Source organism: Lissotriton vulgaris, chromosome 10, assembly GCF_964263255.1.
Source record: "Lissotriton vulgaris chromosome 10, aLisVul1.2, whole genome shotgun sequence".
Lineage (NCBI taxonomy): Eukaryota > Metazoa > Chordata > Amphibia > Caudata > Salamandridae > Lissotriton > Lissotriton vulgaris.
The window spans coordinates 456,011,897-456,028,426 of NC_141698.1; the positions used below are offsets into that span (position 1 = coordinate 456,011,897).

The following is a 16,530-nucleotide window of genomic DNA, read 5'->3' on the forward strand; positions in this document are numbered from 1 at the left end:
AATGAAGTTAAGTCCCAAGTGGGTTGATGCACTGTACTTTGTGCTGTGGCTGCAAACACCAAGAGGCAGCAGGAGCGCCACGCCCACCAGGGCAGGTGTTTATAATCAAAACTGTGTAGCGCGATGATTCATTCCTGAAAGCAGCCTCCCTCATTGTGCTTTCCTGGTGTTGGATATATATATATATATATATATATATATATATATATATATATATATATATATATATATATATATATATATATATACACATATATACATACACATATATATATACACATATATATATATATATATATATATATATATATATATATGTATATATATATATATACACATATATATATATATCCACATATATATATATATATATATATACACACACATACATATATATATATATATATTGTTCTCTCCAAGTGGGCGTGCTGCATGAGTCCTCAATCACGCACTTCAACAACCAGAAGGCTGTGCATACGGCCGCGCCCTCACAGGCAGGTGTTTTCTAATTGACTTAGTGCGTGAATAAAATGTGCTTCCTGTTTCCTTTTAACCTAAGCCACTGAAGAAAGGACTATGGATGTCCCGAAACGCGTCTGGCTAATTTAAAAACTTTGGGGTAATTTTACTGTATCAGAGCCTGCTGGCAAGCTTACATTAAAAGAATACAAGCTTTTAACTGGAAACCTCCTGTGGTCTCTCCGCTTTGGGCAAACCTGCGCTGTGTGGATGTTTCCGGCCGGCTCCGGTCGGGGAGATGGCCCACCGCTGATGAGCGGCTCCAGAGCTGATCCCATCGACATCAGCATCACGGAAGGAGGGGATCTGGCGCCTTGCAGGAGGGGGCCAGATCGCTTGTTAATGTCAGCGCAAGAGCAGGGCAGACCACGCCCAGCAATTTACTCCTACCCACTTGGGAAATACAATTGGTGTAACATTGAGGACTCATGCAACACGCCCACTTGGAGAGAACAATCACGCACTTCAACAACCAGAAGGCTGTGCATACGGCTGCGCCCTCACAGGCAGGTGTTTTCTAATTGACTTAGTGCATGAATAAAATGTGCTTTCTGTTTCCTTTTAACCTAAGCCACTGAAGAAAGGACTATGGATGTCCCGAAACGCGTCTGGCTAATTTAAAAACTTTGGGGTAATTTTACTGTAGCAGAGCCTGCTGGCAAGCTTACATTAAAAGAATACAAGCTTAACTGGAAACCTCCTGTGGTCTCTCCGCTTTGGGCAAACCTGCGCTGTGTGGATATATATATATATATATATATATATATATATATATATATATATATATATATATATATATATATATATATATAGATAGATATATAGTCACCTACCTCAGATATATTGATGATTTATTTTTTGTTTGGAGAGGGACGGAGGAGGAAGCAATTCAGTTTGTCAACAGCCTGAATGTTAATAGCTTAAATTTACAATTTACATCATGCATTCACGCAAGGACTGTCAGCTTTCTAGACATGGAAGTCTATGTTGAAAACAACCGCATACAAACTAAACTATTTAGAAAGCCCACTGCGGGCAATACCATCCTGCATGCAGCAAGTCACCATCCACGCCACCTGATACGGAGCATCCCCTATAGGGAGATGCTGCGTATCAGGCGGATTTGCAGCAGTGATGAGGAATGAGAGTTGGCACAGGAAGCAAGTAAGTGTAGATTCCTTGCTAGGGGATATTCTAGGGGCATAATTGAGGCTGCCCAAAGAAGAACACAGCTTATATCCAGAGAAAATGCGCTGATACCTAAAACCAAGGAGGTGGATACAACCCCGGCTGGGGAAGTAATCAGACCTCGCATGATTGTAACATATAGCCGACAACATTCTGCCATTAGAAAAATATTCAGTCAGAATTGGAACCTCATATTGGGTGATCCGATTATTGGTAGTAAGGTGTTGAACAAACCACTCCTCACATTCAGGAAATCAATATCTATGGCCAGATCATTGGTCCAAAATACCTTGGAACCGCAAATTTCGACCACTTGGAAGGCCCTAGGCAGAGGCTTCAGGAAATGTTCGCAATGCAAGGCGTGCAAACACGGGGTAAACAGGACAAAATACGCTGTCCCATTCTCACAAACACCTAGAGAAATTACTAAGCGCCTAAACTGTAAAACAGACTATGCAGTCTATGTGGGTACTCCCCTGCCGGTCCACAAGCGTGTGCTCCAGCACATTAGAGCCATAAATAACAAAGACCAGGCGTACCCTGTGGCTAGGCATTTTGAGCATGAGCATAGTTCTAATCCTATGCATCTATCCTATTTTGTAATTGATTCAGCCTGGCCAATGAAAAGAGGTGGAAATCGAGATGCGAGACTTCGCCTTCTCGAAACGAGATACATCTTGGAATTAGACAGTAAGCAACCTCAGGGGCTGAATGCAACAGAGGATCTTTATACTTGTTTGTAAATTATTGTCGATTTGCTACTTGTTGGTCCTCGGTTGAGTTGTATCGTAGTTGGATTTTCCTGCAGTGTTTACAACTATGCAAGGATATATTAATAACCTTGATTCATGTAGTCAGGAATAATCCACTAATGGATTCTCTTCAGCACATCATACTGAGAAGTCTCTGGTATCAGGGAACAGGGAATTTCAATTGCTAGTTTGCACTTTCAATGTGGTATTTACATGTATTTGATGAATTGGATTATCAATATTTATGTGCCGGTTTTTTTCTCTTCACATGTGTATTTAGAGAGCTTTACAGTCAAAAGAGGGCAACTCCAGAACGTTATCTGGGGGATTTACCATCAGCTCTATTGTGGACTATTAGTTATTGATTTTAAGTAAGCACTTGCACTAGCACTAATGAAAAAAATAAATTATGCACCCACTTTTTGTTTGCCGATAATAAGAAAACAACTAGAAATGACGGCATCTTTTCTCAGGGTTTTAGCCCACTTGGGCTTTATTGCATACAATGTTGATTGTACATTCGTTGATGTGAAAATAGCAGTGAGATCAAAAAATCGTATGAATTAAGTGGAGGTTCGATTTTATCATTCCCACTCATTGATTTAACTGTATTTATACAGAAATGATATCAGAAAGTGTGTTTTAAAATATTTAAATACGTATTTATATATTTTATAATTTGGTCGTATGTGCATCTAACATTGTATTGCGAATTTGCATTCTGATGTAACACATGTGAACATAGTATTTTTTCCATGTTGTTGATACCCATTTTGAAAAAATTGCGTGCGCATTTGCACTTTAAATATCAGCATTTGCTCTCAGCAACTCGCCATGTGATCAAGCTTTGTAAGAGGCGAAACGCGTAATGGCGGCGGCAGGCTTGCTGGATAAGAATAAACACCTCGATTAAGCACTGAATTTGGGTCTGTTCCTTCGTCATTGGATTCTAGGGCTGGGGCGGTTGCTTCAGCTGATGTGGCGACTTTACTTGCATATATACATATATATATATATATATATATATATATACATATATATATATATACACACACACACACATATATATATATATTATATATATATATATATATATATATTTTCTCCGAACAGTCCACTCCAATTGCGGCTAGACAAACGACCCGCACACAATGCCTTCAGTATCAAAAAAAGGTTTATTCAAGCCCCTACCCCCACAACATACGCGTTTCGCCCGGAGGCTTCGTCAGTGTTCACCCGTGTTTCGTTACCAAACGCCATTTAAAGCCCACATTTCATAAACACAAATGACGGTATGTTGTTATTTCTTACATTGTGTGGCGGCCATCTTATAGTGTGCAAATGCGCAACAGTATAACATTTCATGGCGTAAATATTCAGTAAAGTGCTCAGTGCAAAATGTTGAAAAACCATAAGGTGTTCAATGAATTACATTGTCAAAAGTGCATGCAGGTATATGTTAAATGGCAAACATATCGATTACTGCCTAGTGTTTAGTTCAATTCTTTTCCATTTGAAACTATGTTATTAGTACATCTAGGCAGTGCTGCATCCCCACAATTGTGCCCTGAATGGGCTTTCAAACCCTCTCTTTGTGATTTTCTTACTTACTGCCCTGGATGGGCTAAGGGGAGGGAGGGAGGGGGGGGGACGAGAGAGTGTTCCAGTGTATGGATGCAAGAATATTGACTGGAGTACTGAAACTGTGGCAGTGCAAGGACTGACTTGAGGAGTGTGGAGATATTGGGACAATATACAGGTCTTATTCCAGGTGTATCCACATCTCCTCATTGTTGTTAAGACCCCAGGGGACTGTGGTCTTTAGCCCGATTATGTATCTCGACTCTAGAGTCCGGAGTCTTTTTTCTCTGTCCCCACCCCTCTCATTTCTTTCCACTTGGTCTATACAATAAAAGCTCAACAGGTCCCTGTCGCTTTTGTGGAACTCAGCGAAATGTCTCGCTACGGGGTAGGCCTTATCCCTGTTGGTAATTGCGCGAAGGTGTTCTAAAATTCGCATTTTTACAGGCTTGATCGTGCTCCCTATATACCGTTTTTTACAGGGACAGGTGAGACAATAAATGGTATACTCAGAATTACAGTTGAGTAATTTCTTGATACATTTGTCGGGTTCATTTTCATCAGTTTTCCCTGGGTAAGTCTTAGTGGTCCTACTATTCTTACATGCCTTGCATGATCTGCATGGAAAGAAACCAGTGGATTTTGTAATGTGGACAGGTTTTTTCCTCTGTGGGACAAAATGACTCTGGACAAGATGATCCCCCAGAGATTGGCTCCTCTTGTATGTCAAAATTGGTCTTTCTGGGAGGATTTTGGCCATAACCTGATCTGTTTTGAGGATATGCCAGTTCTTCTGAAAAATGTGCATAATCCTACCTGATTTAGAATTGAAGGTGGTGATCATTCTGGGATTGTCCTCTTTGTTCACCCTTTGTTTTGGTATCAGTAAGTCATTCCTTTGGATTTTATTAGATTTCTCTTCGGCATTTGTTAATGCGTTTCGAGAATACCCTCTAGTCTGGAACCTTATTTTGGCTTCTTCCTTTGCCCGAACGTACTCCTCCTCAGCCGAGCAGTTTCTTTTCAGGCGAAGGAATTCACCATAAGGTATGCTGCCTACTAAACATTTTGGATGTTGGCTTGCTGCATGTAGGACAGCATTACCGGCCGTCGGTTTTCTGTACAGCCTGGTCTGTATTGCATCATTTGCTACATAGACCTCCAGGTAGTGTGCCATGGTGTCACTTATCTCATAGGTGAACTTGAGGTTCCAGTTATTTTTATTCAGTTCGGCGATGTATTCCTCAGCCGAGGATCTACTACCACGCCACACCACAAACAGATCATCTATGTATCTAGTCCATAGAAGAATATTTTCTGTCAAAAAAAAAAAAAATATATATATACACACACATATATATATATATATATATATATATATATATATATATATATATATATATATATATATATATATATATATATATATATACCACCAGGGTTCCTTCCACTGTCGAAGAGAACGAGGAGACACAATGGGGTTACTGCAGGAAGGAGCTTTATTCCATGAACATCGGCATGACGCGTTTCGGCACAATGCCTTTATCAAATGCCATCTCTCACCCCCGTACTGCCAACAGTCCATCAAACTCATCCCAGTCGTTCCGCCTTTAAATAGTAGCCCTGATTCGTCAGTTCTCATCACGCACAGACCTGTAGTTTTTGTGGAAAACTACAGATCCCAGCATGCACTGCCACTGCATGCAAGGTAGGTGATGATGCAGACGCTGGAGTAGTCCATGTGGATCAGGCTTTAAACGGAGCGCTGTATGGAACTGCGGCAGAAAGTTCTCCTCCTGAGTCCCCATGACGCCACAAACCACACGTGACCGCTCCTGGTAGTGACCTGAAAGGCTCTCATATCTGTATATATATATATATATGGTTTTCATATATATTTTTTATTATTTCCAGGGTCCCCGCACATGGGCGGGAATATTCAGTGCTAGCGATTTACTGGGGACTTCGGAAAATTTTGGCCCAGGCCCCTGAAAGGTTGTTGTGAGGCCTCATTAAAGGGCAACGAGGCTCAGTATTGGTCTGCCTCGGTTGGAATTGTTAGTTTTCACCTCCAAGGTGGGGAGGTAAGGAGCTGGAGGTCAAAAACCTCGCCGCCCTCACCGCATAACCATCGCAAACCAGGCACTTCACTCAGTGGCAGGGCTTTGAAGAGAGACTAGGCCAGTGTCTGGAGGGGTGTTGAGGCCAATGGCACCCTGGAGGTCCTCATCCCAGTTTTCTTCTTGGTAGGGATGCCCAGTTCTGTTTCCCGCACCATACTCCGTATCAGAGTCTGTCCCAAATATAGACAGTAGATTATGAGGCTTGTCCTGCGGAACCAGGAAGTTGACCAGCTCAGGTGGAAAGGAAAAAGGCTGAGGCTCAATGGACACTGAGAGCGGCCTCAGTCAAGTTAGGTGTGGTGCCAACTTGGAGAGCACGACAGGTTGCTCCTAGTCCTCCAGTGTTGATGGAGTCGGCATTGGTGTGGACGTTCCGGGAACCGGAGTGGAATATGTAGCCAGAGGTGGAGTCAGCAAAGGCGTTGTTAGTCGTAAGCCCACCCCAGGTATCACAGGCAAACCAAATGAGGAACTGTCACAGACATTTGCTTGCGACAGTCGCTACAAGGTTTAAACCTTGCAGTCTTAGGAGGTGACATTTTCCTTCCACATAGGATTCAGAATTTTTAGATAAATGGGTCTCGAAAAGTGACTGGAGTTAGCTCCAGATACGTGTCCAATGGCTCAGAAAGAAAGGAACTGACACCAGCGCATGGGGGTGGAGCCTATACTGGCTACACACATCATTTCCAGATCAGAACGGCAGCATAACGGGGCACAGAGCACTACCTGACGGCACACAAAGGAACTGCTAAAATGTTTCCGGGTTCAGTCTGACACCATTGGAAATATTTAAAAGGTAAGGAATCTGCGGTTAGAAGTCTCTATCAGAAAGAGCTGATTTCCTGCATATGACCTGGAGCTGTGCTCAAATACAAGCATATTGGCAAACTATAGTTATTACATTTTGTGAAATTGTGAGTTTATCTATTAATCTACTGAAATGACAATTAGACACGGTCTACTAAATGTTATACCTTAGCCCAAAAGAACAAGGATTAGATATAAATTTGCACTGTTAGGTCTAGTGTTGGCAAAACATTGAATCGTCATTCAGTGGCTAAAGCAGCACAGCCCCCACAAGGGCCTTCTGGGAAAGAGACCTCATGGAATGGTCTATCGCTGAAGATCTTACAATGATAATGGTCCATACGGATGATAAATTGTCTGATGGCCTAGAAGACTAATCTGCAATGCTTAGCAAGTTGATATTGGAGAAAGATAATGGTGATCAAGGGGTCAAGAACACCACACCCGAGTGAATAATGCTGATGCATATGTAATTGTTGTACACTAGAAGTTATATACTGTGCTATCTTATGTGTCAATGGCAAATGTATAACTACAACTGAAAAAAATAATAATGATAAAGAAAAGGCAAATAAAATGAAAGCAATTGTGCCTTTTTGAACAATAGGAGATGGCCTTGCATCTTATTCCAGAGGTCGCCTAGCTCAATGAAGAAATTTTGGGGTATGGTTGCACCATTTAAGCACTCCGGTGTTATCAACTCTGGGTGGAACTATGAGATCTCACTACAATAACCTACCATTTTCCCGCCATTTCCTTCTTCCTGGGCATCACGTTGCCCTTATGAAAAAGGTTTTTGGGGTCCTAGTCTGTGCATGAAGAATCTTCTAGGGATCTGGGTCCATTAAAAACACATGCTACAGAGTAGAAAACGCTGGAGTAGAGACAGAGATAATCTACCAGAAAATTAACATATCAAAAATCCTAACAGGAGTGCCAAGTGTGAGGAGCATTCAACCAGCCATAAGTGTACAGAGGTACCCAACATGCACAGAAAAAAAAACTAAAGAGACTCTTTGAGTGTATCTAATATGGAGATTTTCTGATAGTAAGCTTAAACAATTTAGATGTACATAGTAATTTGGTAATAAAAGGGTTTTAGGATCGCCCCAACAGCAGATCATTTCTATAAACACCATGAATAGGTGGATGAACCCATAATCAAGAGTTTGATAGATGTCACATCTCATAAATCTGGATTGTTCCAATCTCGAAACTGTTGACTTGAGTTAAAAGATAGGGTTGTTGCTTTACGGGGAAGCTGCTAGCAACAACCCTTGAGTGTATTAAGTGAACCATGCAAATTTCTATAGACAGGAGATATTTGACATACAGGTTACCTATGGGTAAGAGTCAACGTTTGTCAGCCTTTTTCCTTAGTAGGGACATGATAGAGACCTCTAGATTCAGATTGGTGTTTACATCGAATCCAGGGGTAGATCTCCAGGGAGAAGCTTGTTGTGCATGTAAAATTTAAAGCGGGCTTAAAACGGCCAGCCTCTCTCAAATAAGTGTACTGGGTGCATTGTCACAACGTAAGTTTGAAATACAGAAAATGTATATGTGGTGGGACGAAACAAATCATTTCAAAGACTTAAAACATGTGCAAGAAGGCACTGGCCAACAGCTATTGTAAAACTAAAGATTCAGCAGAAAAGTTTGCTAAAAGGCACAATTAGGATCCAATGTTCTTGTTCTTCCGTCGTGCTGCATGAATCTATGAATCGTCAAGCCTGTGCCACCCTCTCTATAACCGTGGATGCTAATGGTATCCTCCTCAACAAGTACATGAAGGGTGACAGGTTTATGCCAGATATCTTAGGGAATAAACACAGAATGCAGAGTTAAGGAGCTGGGAAAGAGAAAGTTGGACAGCAACAGATACCGCCCATTTAAAACCAGGCAAAGTTATTAAAAGAGGCTCTGACCCGAACAATGCCAGATTCTGATACATTTTGCTCTCCAAACACATTAAAACCATTAGACATTGACAACAGACAAACAAACAAGTCATGATTGCATTGCTTTGTGGGTTTTCTCAACTGTAAGAACTGGGATAAGGTTTTCACAAAGACTAAATATGTACCTGATGTCCAAAAGCAATGAATGGGATACTTATAAAGACACCCCGGGTGCTGCTCTTCCATGGATTCCTAAAAGGCTTCAGGTTTGTGGACATTTACAGACATTTCTCAAGTATTAAAAAATAGAACAGCATGCTATAAATTCATAATTCAATGATGTTGTGTAAGCTTCCAGTGAAACCCTTCTGCCCTCACATATCCCTGTCTATTCTGATGAACATACCTGAGTGATGAGACGGAGTGCACATGGCTTTTAAACATGGAGAGACAAGAACCCTTCAGAAAATTCCACAGGCGTACCATGCTTAAGTTGCCAGTTTGTGCTGATGCCAGCAATGTGCAATTTCCATTAAATGCCAAAGCAGACACCTGCAGAAGACAAATGCAAGTTCAGTGTTTCAGATGATTTCGAAACCAATCTCATTATCTAGTCATCCATAGCTCTTAACCTCCCCTAAAAGTTAATCCTGAACATCTTGCAAACCATACCAGTCATTATTCATACACCAGCACCCTGGCACAAATTTTAATCAATACCCTAAAAGCACAACCTACGTATGTTTCGTTAATGCCGTTTCTGGTGGATATCACATCTACATGAAGCTTCCTCACCTTTTGAATATCCCAGGTGTCATTCTGAATCGGGAACATTTTCAATGGCTTTCACACGCAGGTTGGTGTGGGCGCAGGCTCCTTCACAAGCACACGTGCAACCCCCTGTGACGTAATTGGAGGAATAAAGCTCCCCAGTTGGCGTGATGATATCAATAAGCATCCAGGTTTTTTTAGCGCCTTTGAGGTGAATGTATGAAACCAACACCTTAATTAGATAGGTTCAGTTTTCAGTAACATGAAGAATAGAAAACAACAGAACTATTGGTAAACACAGCCATGCAAAGGAGAAGTAGGTGGGTCGGCGAGGAATCTGCAGGTAGATATAGTATCCACCAGAAATAGCATCACCGAAGGTAGGTAACTTGTGTTTCTGCTGGATACTCGACCTGCAGATTCCTCACCTTTTTAATAGAATCCCCAAGCAGTCCACCATTCGGAGGTGGCCGCATGGCTGTCTATACCAAAAGATTTAAGAATAACTGAACTAGCAAAGTAACCACTCCTCCCCGCTTCGAATCCAGACAATAGTGTTTCACCAAAGGGTGAAGGGAGGAACAAGTTGCTGCTTTGCAGACACCAGCCACAGGTACTCTTATCACTAGGTCTGAAGTAGAAGATTGGGCTCTAGTAGAATGAGCCCCAATACCTTCTGGAGGTTCCCTGTGCACCATGGAGTAGCAGATTTTCATGCATAGGATAAATCAGCTTGATGATGTCCTTTTTGTTGACTGCCTTGCTTTTCATTATTCCAACACAGCCACAAAATGCTGATCATCTAGCCTGAATTCACATGTTCTGCCTTGCAGATGAGGACCGCTCCCTTGGCATCAAGTTGATGACGTTTTTCCTTCTCTTTTGCAGGATGTGGAGGCGGGTAGAATGTGAGAAGGGTAATGGATTGGCTTAAGTGCAAGGGAAGGACCACTTTAGCCAGGAAGGCAGCCCTCATTTGTAATACCAGTTTGTTGAGGAAGAAAGTTGTGAAGGTAGATTTTACATGCAGCGCCTGAAGTTAGCGTACTCATCGGGCTGAAGTGATAGCAATTAAGAAAATAGTCCTGAATGTTAATAACTGTAAGAATCAACACCGTACAGGTTCGAATGGGGTACATGTTAAGAAAGTAAGACGTAAGTTAAGATCCCAATGTGGCATAATGAATGGAGTAGCAGGGTACTTGTTCACAAGGCCTTTGAGGAATCTCATAACAATTGGAGGCTTACAGAGAGTTGGTTGATCAGGTAAACATACAAAAGCCGATAAGGCTGCCAAATAATCTTTTTCAGTAGTCACCATGCAACCTTAATGGCCCAGCAAGAAGGCAAAATGGAGAATATCAGATAGGTGAGCCTGAAGGGGAGATTTATAGCACTGTCTGTACCACTGAACAAATGTGGACCATCTGCTAAAATAAACTGCTTTGGTAGAATGTCTCATAGTACATAAAATAATATCCACCACTTCCGGAGGTAAAGATAATGCACTCAGCTTTCCCTGCTTAATCCTGAGGCATGTGCACGAAGGCTCCGGATATTGGATTGGCGAACCTGCCCCAGAGACTGCATGATGAGGTCTACTATGTGAGGGAGATGGAGCAGAGGGCACAGGGACAGGTGAATGAGGTCTGCGTACCTCACCCTTTGTGCCCAGTTCGATCAAGATTGTTTGGGCGTGTTTGAGCCTAATCTAAAGACATGAGGATTTAAGGGTATGGGGAAAAGCATAGTGAAGTAAAAAGTTCCGCTTTAAATGAAACATGTCCTCCAGTATGCCCTGTATTAGATACTGAAAGGCACAAAATTTGGTCATCGAGCATTCTCACAAGTGGCAAATAGATCTATCTGAGGAGTCCCCCACAACTGGCAGATGAACTCTCTGGGTGAACACCACACGTAGTCTGCAAGATGACACCTACTGCGATTGTCCGCTCACATTTTAAGCACTTTGCTGGAAAGCAAATATGATGGTCCCGAGTCTAGAAAAAGAGTCGCAGAGCCTCTCTGCAGAGAAGCTCTAACCCCACTCCTCTGTTTGTTGATGTACCACATTGCAGGCATACTGACTGTCAAGATCTGGACTGACTGACTGCAAAAGGTTGGCAGTAAGGCCCTGAGAGCCAGATGGATCGCCAGTAATTACAAAATACTTATGTGCAACATATGTTCATCTGGCCACCAGAGGCCTCTGATCTCCAGTTCCTTCAGATCTTTTGATGAGCTCCCTCATCTAGAGTGGAAGCATCCAAGATCAGTGTTGTTACCGGAGTAGTAGTGTGATATGGCTTTCCTTGAGAAAGGTTGCTGCTCACACTCCACCACTGTTGATCACTACTGTGTCCCTGGAGATCTTTATAACAACCTGTAGATCTCCCCTTTGTTGGGGCAATTGCCTGCAGAGACAACAATGGAGGGGTATTTGAGCCATAATGTAGAAGGGTAAAGCAGTCGTTAGACCGGCAGGACTGGGATGATCGCTCCATCCTGAACTATCACAATCATAGCCTTAATAGCTTTAACCCTCTGAGGAGGAGGGAAGACTTGAATTGATGTGGTGTCTTGTTCTATCTATATGAACAGGATGCACTGAGAAGGCACCAGGTGAGATTTGGGCTTGTTGATCAAAAAGCCCAGGTGGAACTACAAGGTGGTTGTTGCCTACAAGTGACAAGATACCATTTCTGGATAGCTTGCCTCGATGAGTCAGTCGTCCATGTAAGGAAATATTGTGATTCCTACCCGTCTGAGATCGGCTGCAACCACCGCCATCACCTTCGTGAATACTTGAGGTGCTGAAGTGAGGCCAAACGCTTGGACCACTAACTGGATGTTGTCATCCAACCATGAACCGAAGGAACTTCCTGTGTGAATGCAGAGTTAATAGGCATCCAGCAAGTCGATCAACACCACCCAATCTTCCAATTCCAGTGGTAGCAAAGCCTGAGCTATGTTTTGCATTTTTAACTTTTCATTTTTGAGGTTCAAAACCCTTAGGTATAAGATCAGATTTAGACCACAGTCCTTTTTAGAATCAATCGTTTTTATTGTGTGGTAAAGCATCTGAATACACAGCCCATCTGCCTACATCCAATGGCTGGCAGAGGGTAACCTCTTGATGACTTAGACAGCGTACAGGTCAACAACCCAGAGGGCGACCCCACGACAGAGATTTCCGGGCTATAACCAGCTATCTGGCAGTTGCGTAAGTACTACTTTTATAGGAGAAACAAACAAACAAAAGAGACAAACACCCACCCCCTCACCCCCTGCCCCAACCACCCTGCTCCGCATCAGCCTCTAACTCCGCCTTACACCCACTGCAACCTCCCGATGCATCCCACCGCTACTCAGACATCCTTAGTGGCCCCCCACAGCTCCAAAGGAATGAGCTGAAGAATTTGTAGGTACTTCGGGCACGTGACCTCTCTCAGATCTTTAGAAAGGAGATGTAGGAAGGGACCCCATAGCTTCGCATATTCAGCACCTTTACCATCAATGCCCAATGAAAGGCGTTCCCTAGCCCGAAGGTGCCAAAGCCTTTGGATCCAGTCCCTCGGGTCAGGTGAGGCCAAGGAACCCCATTGCGCCAATAGGACCTACCGCGCCGGTAGCAAAGCTAATGCAATCTGTCTGCCCCTCAAGGAGCACAAAGGAAAATACTTAGGATGGGGGAGTCCCAGCAGCGCGTATTCAGGTGTCCGGGGAAATGTAATCTGAAAGGCATTGTCTAGGTCATCAAGAACTACCTTCCAATACCACACTAAGGGGCTTATTATGATTGCGTTTTCCCGCATCCTCCGGGCCGGCCGAAGCCACCGCCGGCCCGGAGGATGCGGGAAAACCGCTGCGGAGCCTCCACAGATCCACCGCCAAATTAGGATGGCTGGTGGGTCTGGTATTCTGTCCGCAGCTTTCCCGCCGCAGTCGCCTTCCGACCGCGGCGGAAAAGCACTAACATGTCTGGCGGTGTCTATCAGACACCGCCAGGCATATTAGGATGTCTGCACTTCTATGCTTTTCCACGGCGGCTTTTCCGCCGTGGAAAAGCAAACGGACCTTCACTTCGGGGGCCCGTTGCGGGCCCCCTGGGTGAAGGGGTGGTGGGGGGTGCACATGGGGGGTACCTATGGTACCCCCTGCATTTGACTGCACAAAGCAGCAGGCACAGCACGGTGCCTGCCGCTTTGCGCACGCAAATGCTGTGCATGCATTTTTAACATTGCGGCGGGTGCAGCTTGAAGCTGCACCCGCCGCAATGTTAAAGATAGAGGATGTGACCGCCACCCTGGCGGTCACATCCTAATCTGCACAGAGGGAACGCCGCAGCCCATGCGGACGTTCCCTCCCACTCTGGGGTCGCGGACGGACTCAAGTCCGTCCGCGATCCTAATGACCCCCTAACTTCGGGCAATGCCACAACAAATGCACCAAAGTACCCGGATGGCCACACCCCCACCAGCAGAGGCCCGATGTCGCTACATCCCAAGCCTTGATGCGCGCTGGAGTATAATACCAATAAGCGGCCACTTTATAAGCAGACTCGGTACCCGCAGTGTTAGAGGCAGTTTGGTGGACGCGATAAAAACCGTGTTCCCATTCCTTACGTGTCAAAGGGAGCCCCAACTCCATCTCCCAGCAAACCTGCGCCTTCGTACGCTGTTTCTTGGGGTGCAACAGAATCATCGCATACAATTCAGATAAGAGCTTGCGGTCATCCTTCTTTCAAACTAGCCATTTCTCAAACGGCGCCAAGGGGCGGGACATTAAAGCGAAGTTAGCGGGTTGGGTCACCCAGTGCGCTAACTGCGAGTAACGAAAAGCGTCAGACTCTGGCAGATGGAAGTACTCCCCACACAATTGGGAGAAAGGGATCAGGCCTTCCAGGTGAAAGAGAGAGCCCACCCTCTTACAGCCCTCCTCCCGCCAGCGGTGGAAGACTAGGGACGCACATCCCGGTGGAAAATCGGGATTGTCGACAATGGGAGTCATAGGGGAAGGAAAAGTAGTCCAACCCCTGCGCTGCGCTAATTGGTCCCAGGCTTTCAAAGTCGGTTAGGTCACCGGGGAAGAGTAAAGGCCCCAAGCTCTGTGCTTGCGCGGCAGCCACAACTCACGCCAGATGTTACAACCCGCCACCGTCTGGTCCCTAAAGTTCCAGTGTTTGCTGGACAAGGGCCTATTCCACTCCATGATATACCGGAGACAGGATGCTTGATAGTAAGCCGTCAGTAAGGGAAAGCCCAACCCACCCGCAGACTTTGGCGCGGTGACAAGGAGCAATGCAAGCCTTGGCCGTTTGTTGCTCCACAAGAATGTATTGAGGAGCCCCTGCCGCTTCCGAAGAGTGCCTGGATGGGGACTCACAGGGAGCATCTGGAAAAGGTAAAGGACACGTGGGAGTATGGTAATTTTTACCGCTGCCAGCTTCCCGTACCAAGCCAAGTTAAGGCGGGACCAGTCTGAGAGTGCTTTGGAAGATGGATCCATCAGTAGCTTATAGTTGAGGGAGACCGTATGAGCTATAGAAGAGGTCAGTCGAATACCTAGGTATGGAATATCAGAATCAGCCCAATGAAAGGCGAAGTCTTGCTGCAGATCTGGAACCTCCGCATCGGGAACAGAGATGTTAAGAATTTGCGATTTTGAAAAATGTACTTTAAATCCTGCAACCTTCTCGAATTCAGTGAGCTCCGCCGATAGGTACCGCAGGGAGGAATGAGGCTGGGTAAGCGACAGGATAACATCATCGGCGTATAAACTGATTTTGTGCGTGTCAGCCCCAAATTTAATCCCCGCAATGCCCATAATTGAGCGTATACGTTGGGGAAAAGGCTCCATATAGAGGACAAAAATCAACGGGGATAAGGGACACCCCTGCCGCGTCCCTCTAGTGAAGGGGAAAAGGGCCGACTTGCACCCATTCACCCGCACCTCTGCCTTAGGGGCTGGGTAGAGGCACCAAACCCAACACACAAAGTTGTCACCTATCCCAAAGGCCTTCCGAACTGCAAATAGGTATTCCCAGTCCACCCGATCGAAGGCCTTCTCGGCATTGGTGGAAAAAAAGAAGGCCTGAGCCCGAGAATGGTGGACCAGGTCCATGAGGTGGAGGAGCCGTTTGATATTATCCCCCCCCTGCTGCGTTGGGATAAAGCCCGCCTGATCCGGATCTATGATTCCGTCCATCAAGGGGCTGAGTCTCGCCGCTAGAATGCTCACAAAAAGTTTTGCATCAATGTTTAGAAGAGAGATCAGCCTATACGAGCCGCAGTCTTTAGGGTCCTTCCCAGGCTTAAGTATAACAGTGATTGCTGCCTCACACATGCAGGGAGTTACCTCTCCCGTATCGAGAAAGGAGTTGAAGAGGCGGGTTAAAAGAGGAGCCAGCTCCACACAGCAGGTTTTATAAAATATGGCAGAAAAGCCACCTGGCCCCGGGGATTTGGCTACCATCAGCCGAGCAATAGCAGATATGACCTCCTCTATGCGGATCGTGGAGTCTAAGGTGTCCGCCGACGTCTTAAAGAGAGGCGTAATGCTGCAGGACGCCAAGTAGTCCCTATTCCCTCAGAGTCCGCTGCCTCCCTCCTGTACAGACCCTGATAGAACTGCCGAAAAGATTCCACAATGAGGGCGTCAGTAGTATGTTCAACTGCCTGAGGGTCTCTGATGGATTGTATGGCCGACAGCTGAACTCCCGCTCGCAGCCTATGCACCAGCATCCTCCCCCCTTATCCCCGCTAAGGTAAAATTTGTGTCGCAAGCGCAGGAGGGCGTGTTCTGCTCTGTCTAAGTCGAGGTGTTTCAGCATGCGCCGCTTTGTCTCTAACTCTCTTTAGACTCTTGGCGCCCCAGTCCTCTTGT

At 44.9% G+C, this 16,530-nt stretch overlaps 1 protein-coding gene across 1 annotated transcript in view; it reads right to left on the bottom strand.

Annotated features, from left to right (window-relative positions):
* Positions 1-16,530, bottom strand: part of WDR90 (WD repeat domain 90) — a 1,374,469-nt gene that overhangs the window by 1,120,505 nt on the left and 237,434 nt on the right. Inside the window, exon 13 of the mRNA XM_086941318.1 lies at positions 9,281-9,426. Coding sequence (XP_086797444.1) covers positions 9,281-9,426 — 146 coding nt within the window. The remainder of the gene's footprint in view (positions 1-9,280; positions 9,427-16,530) is intronic.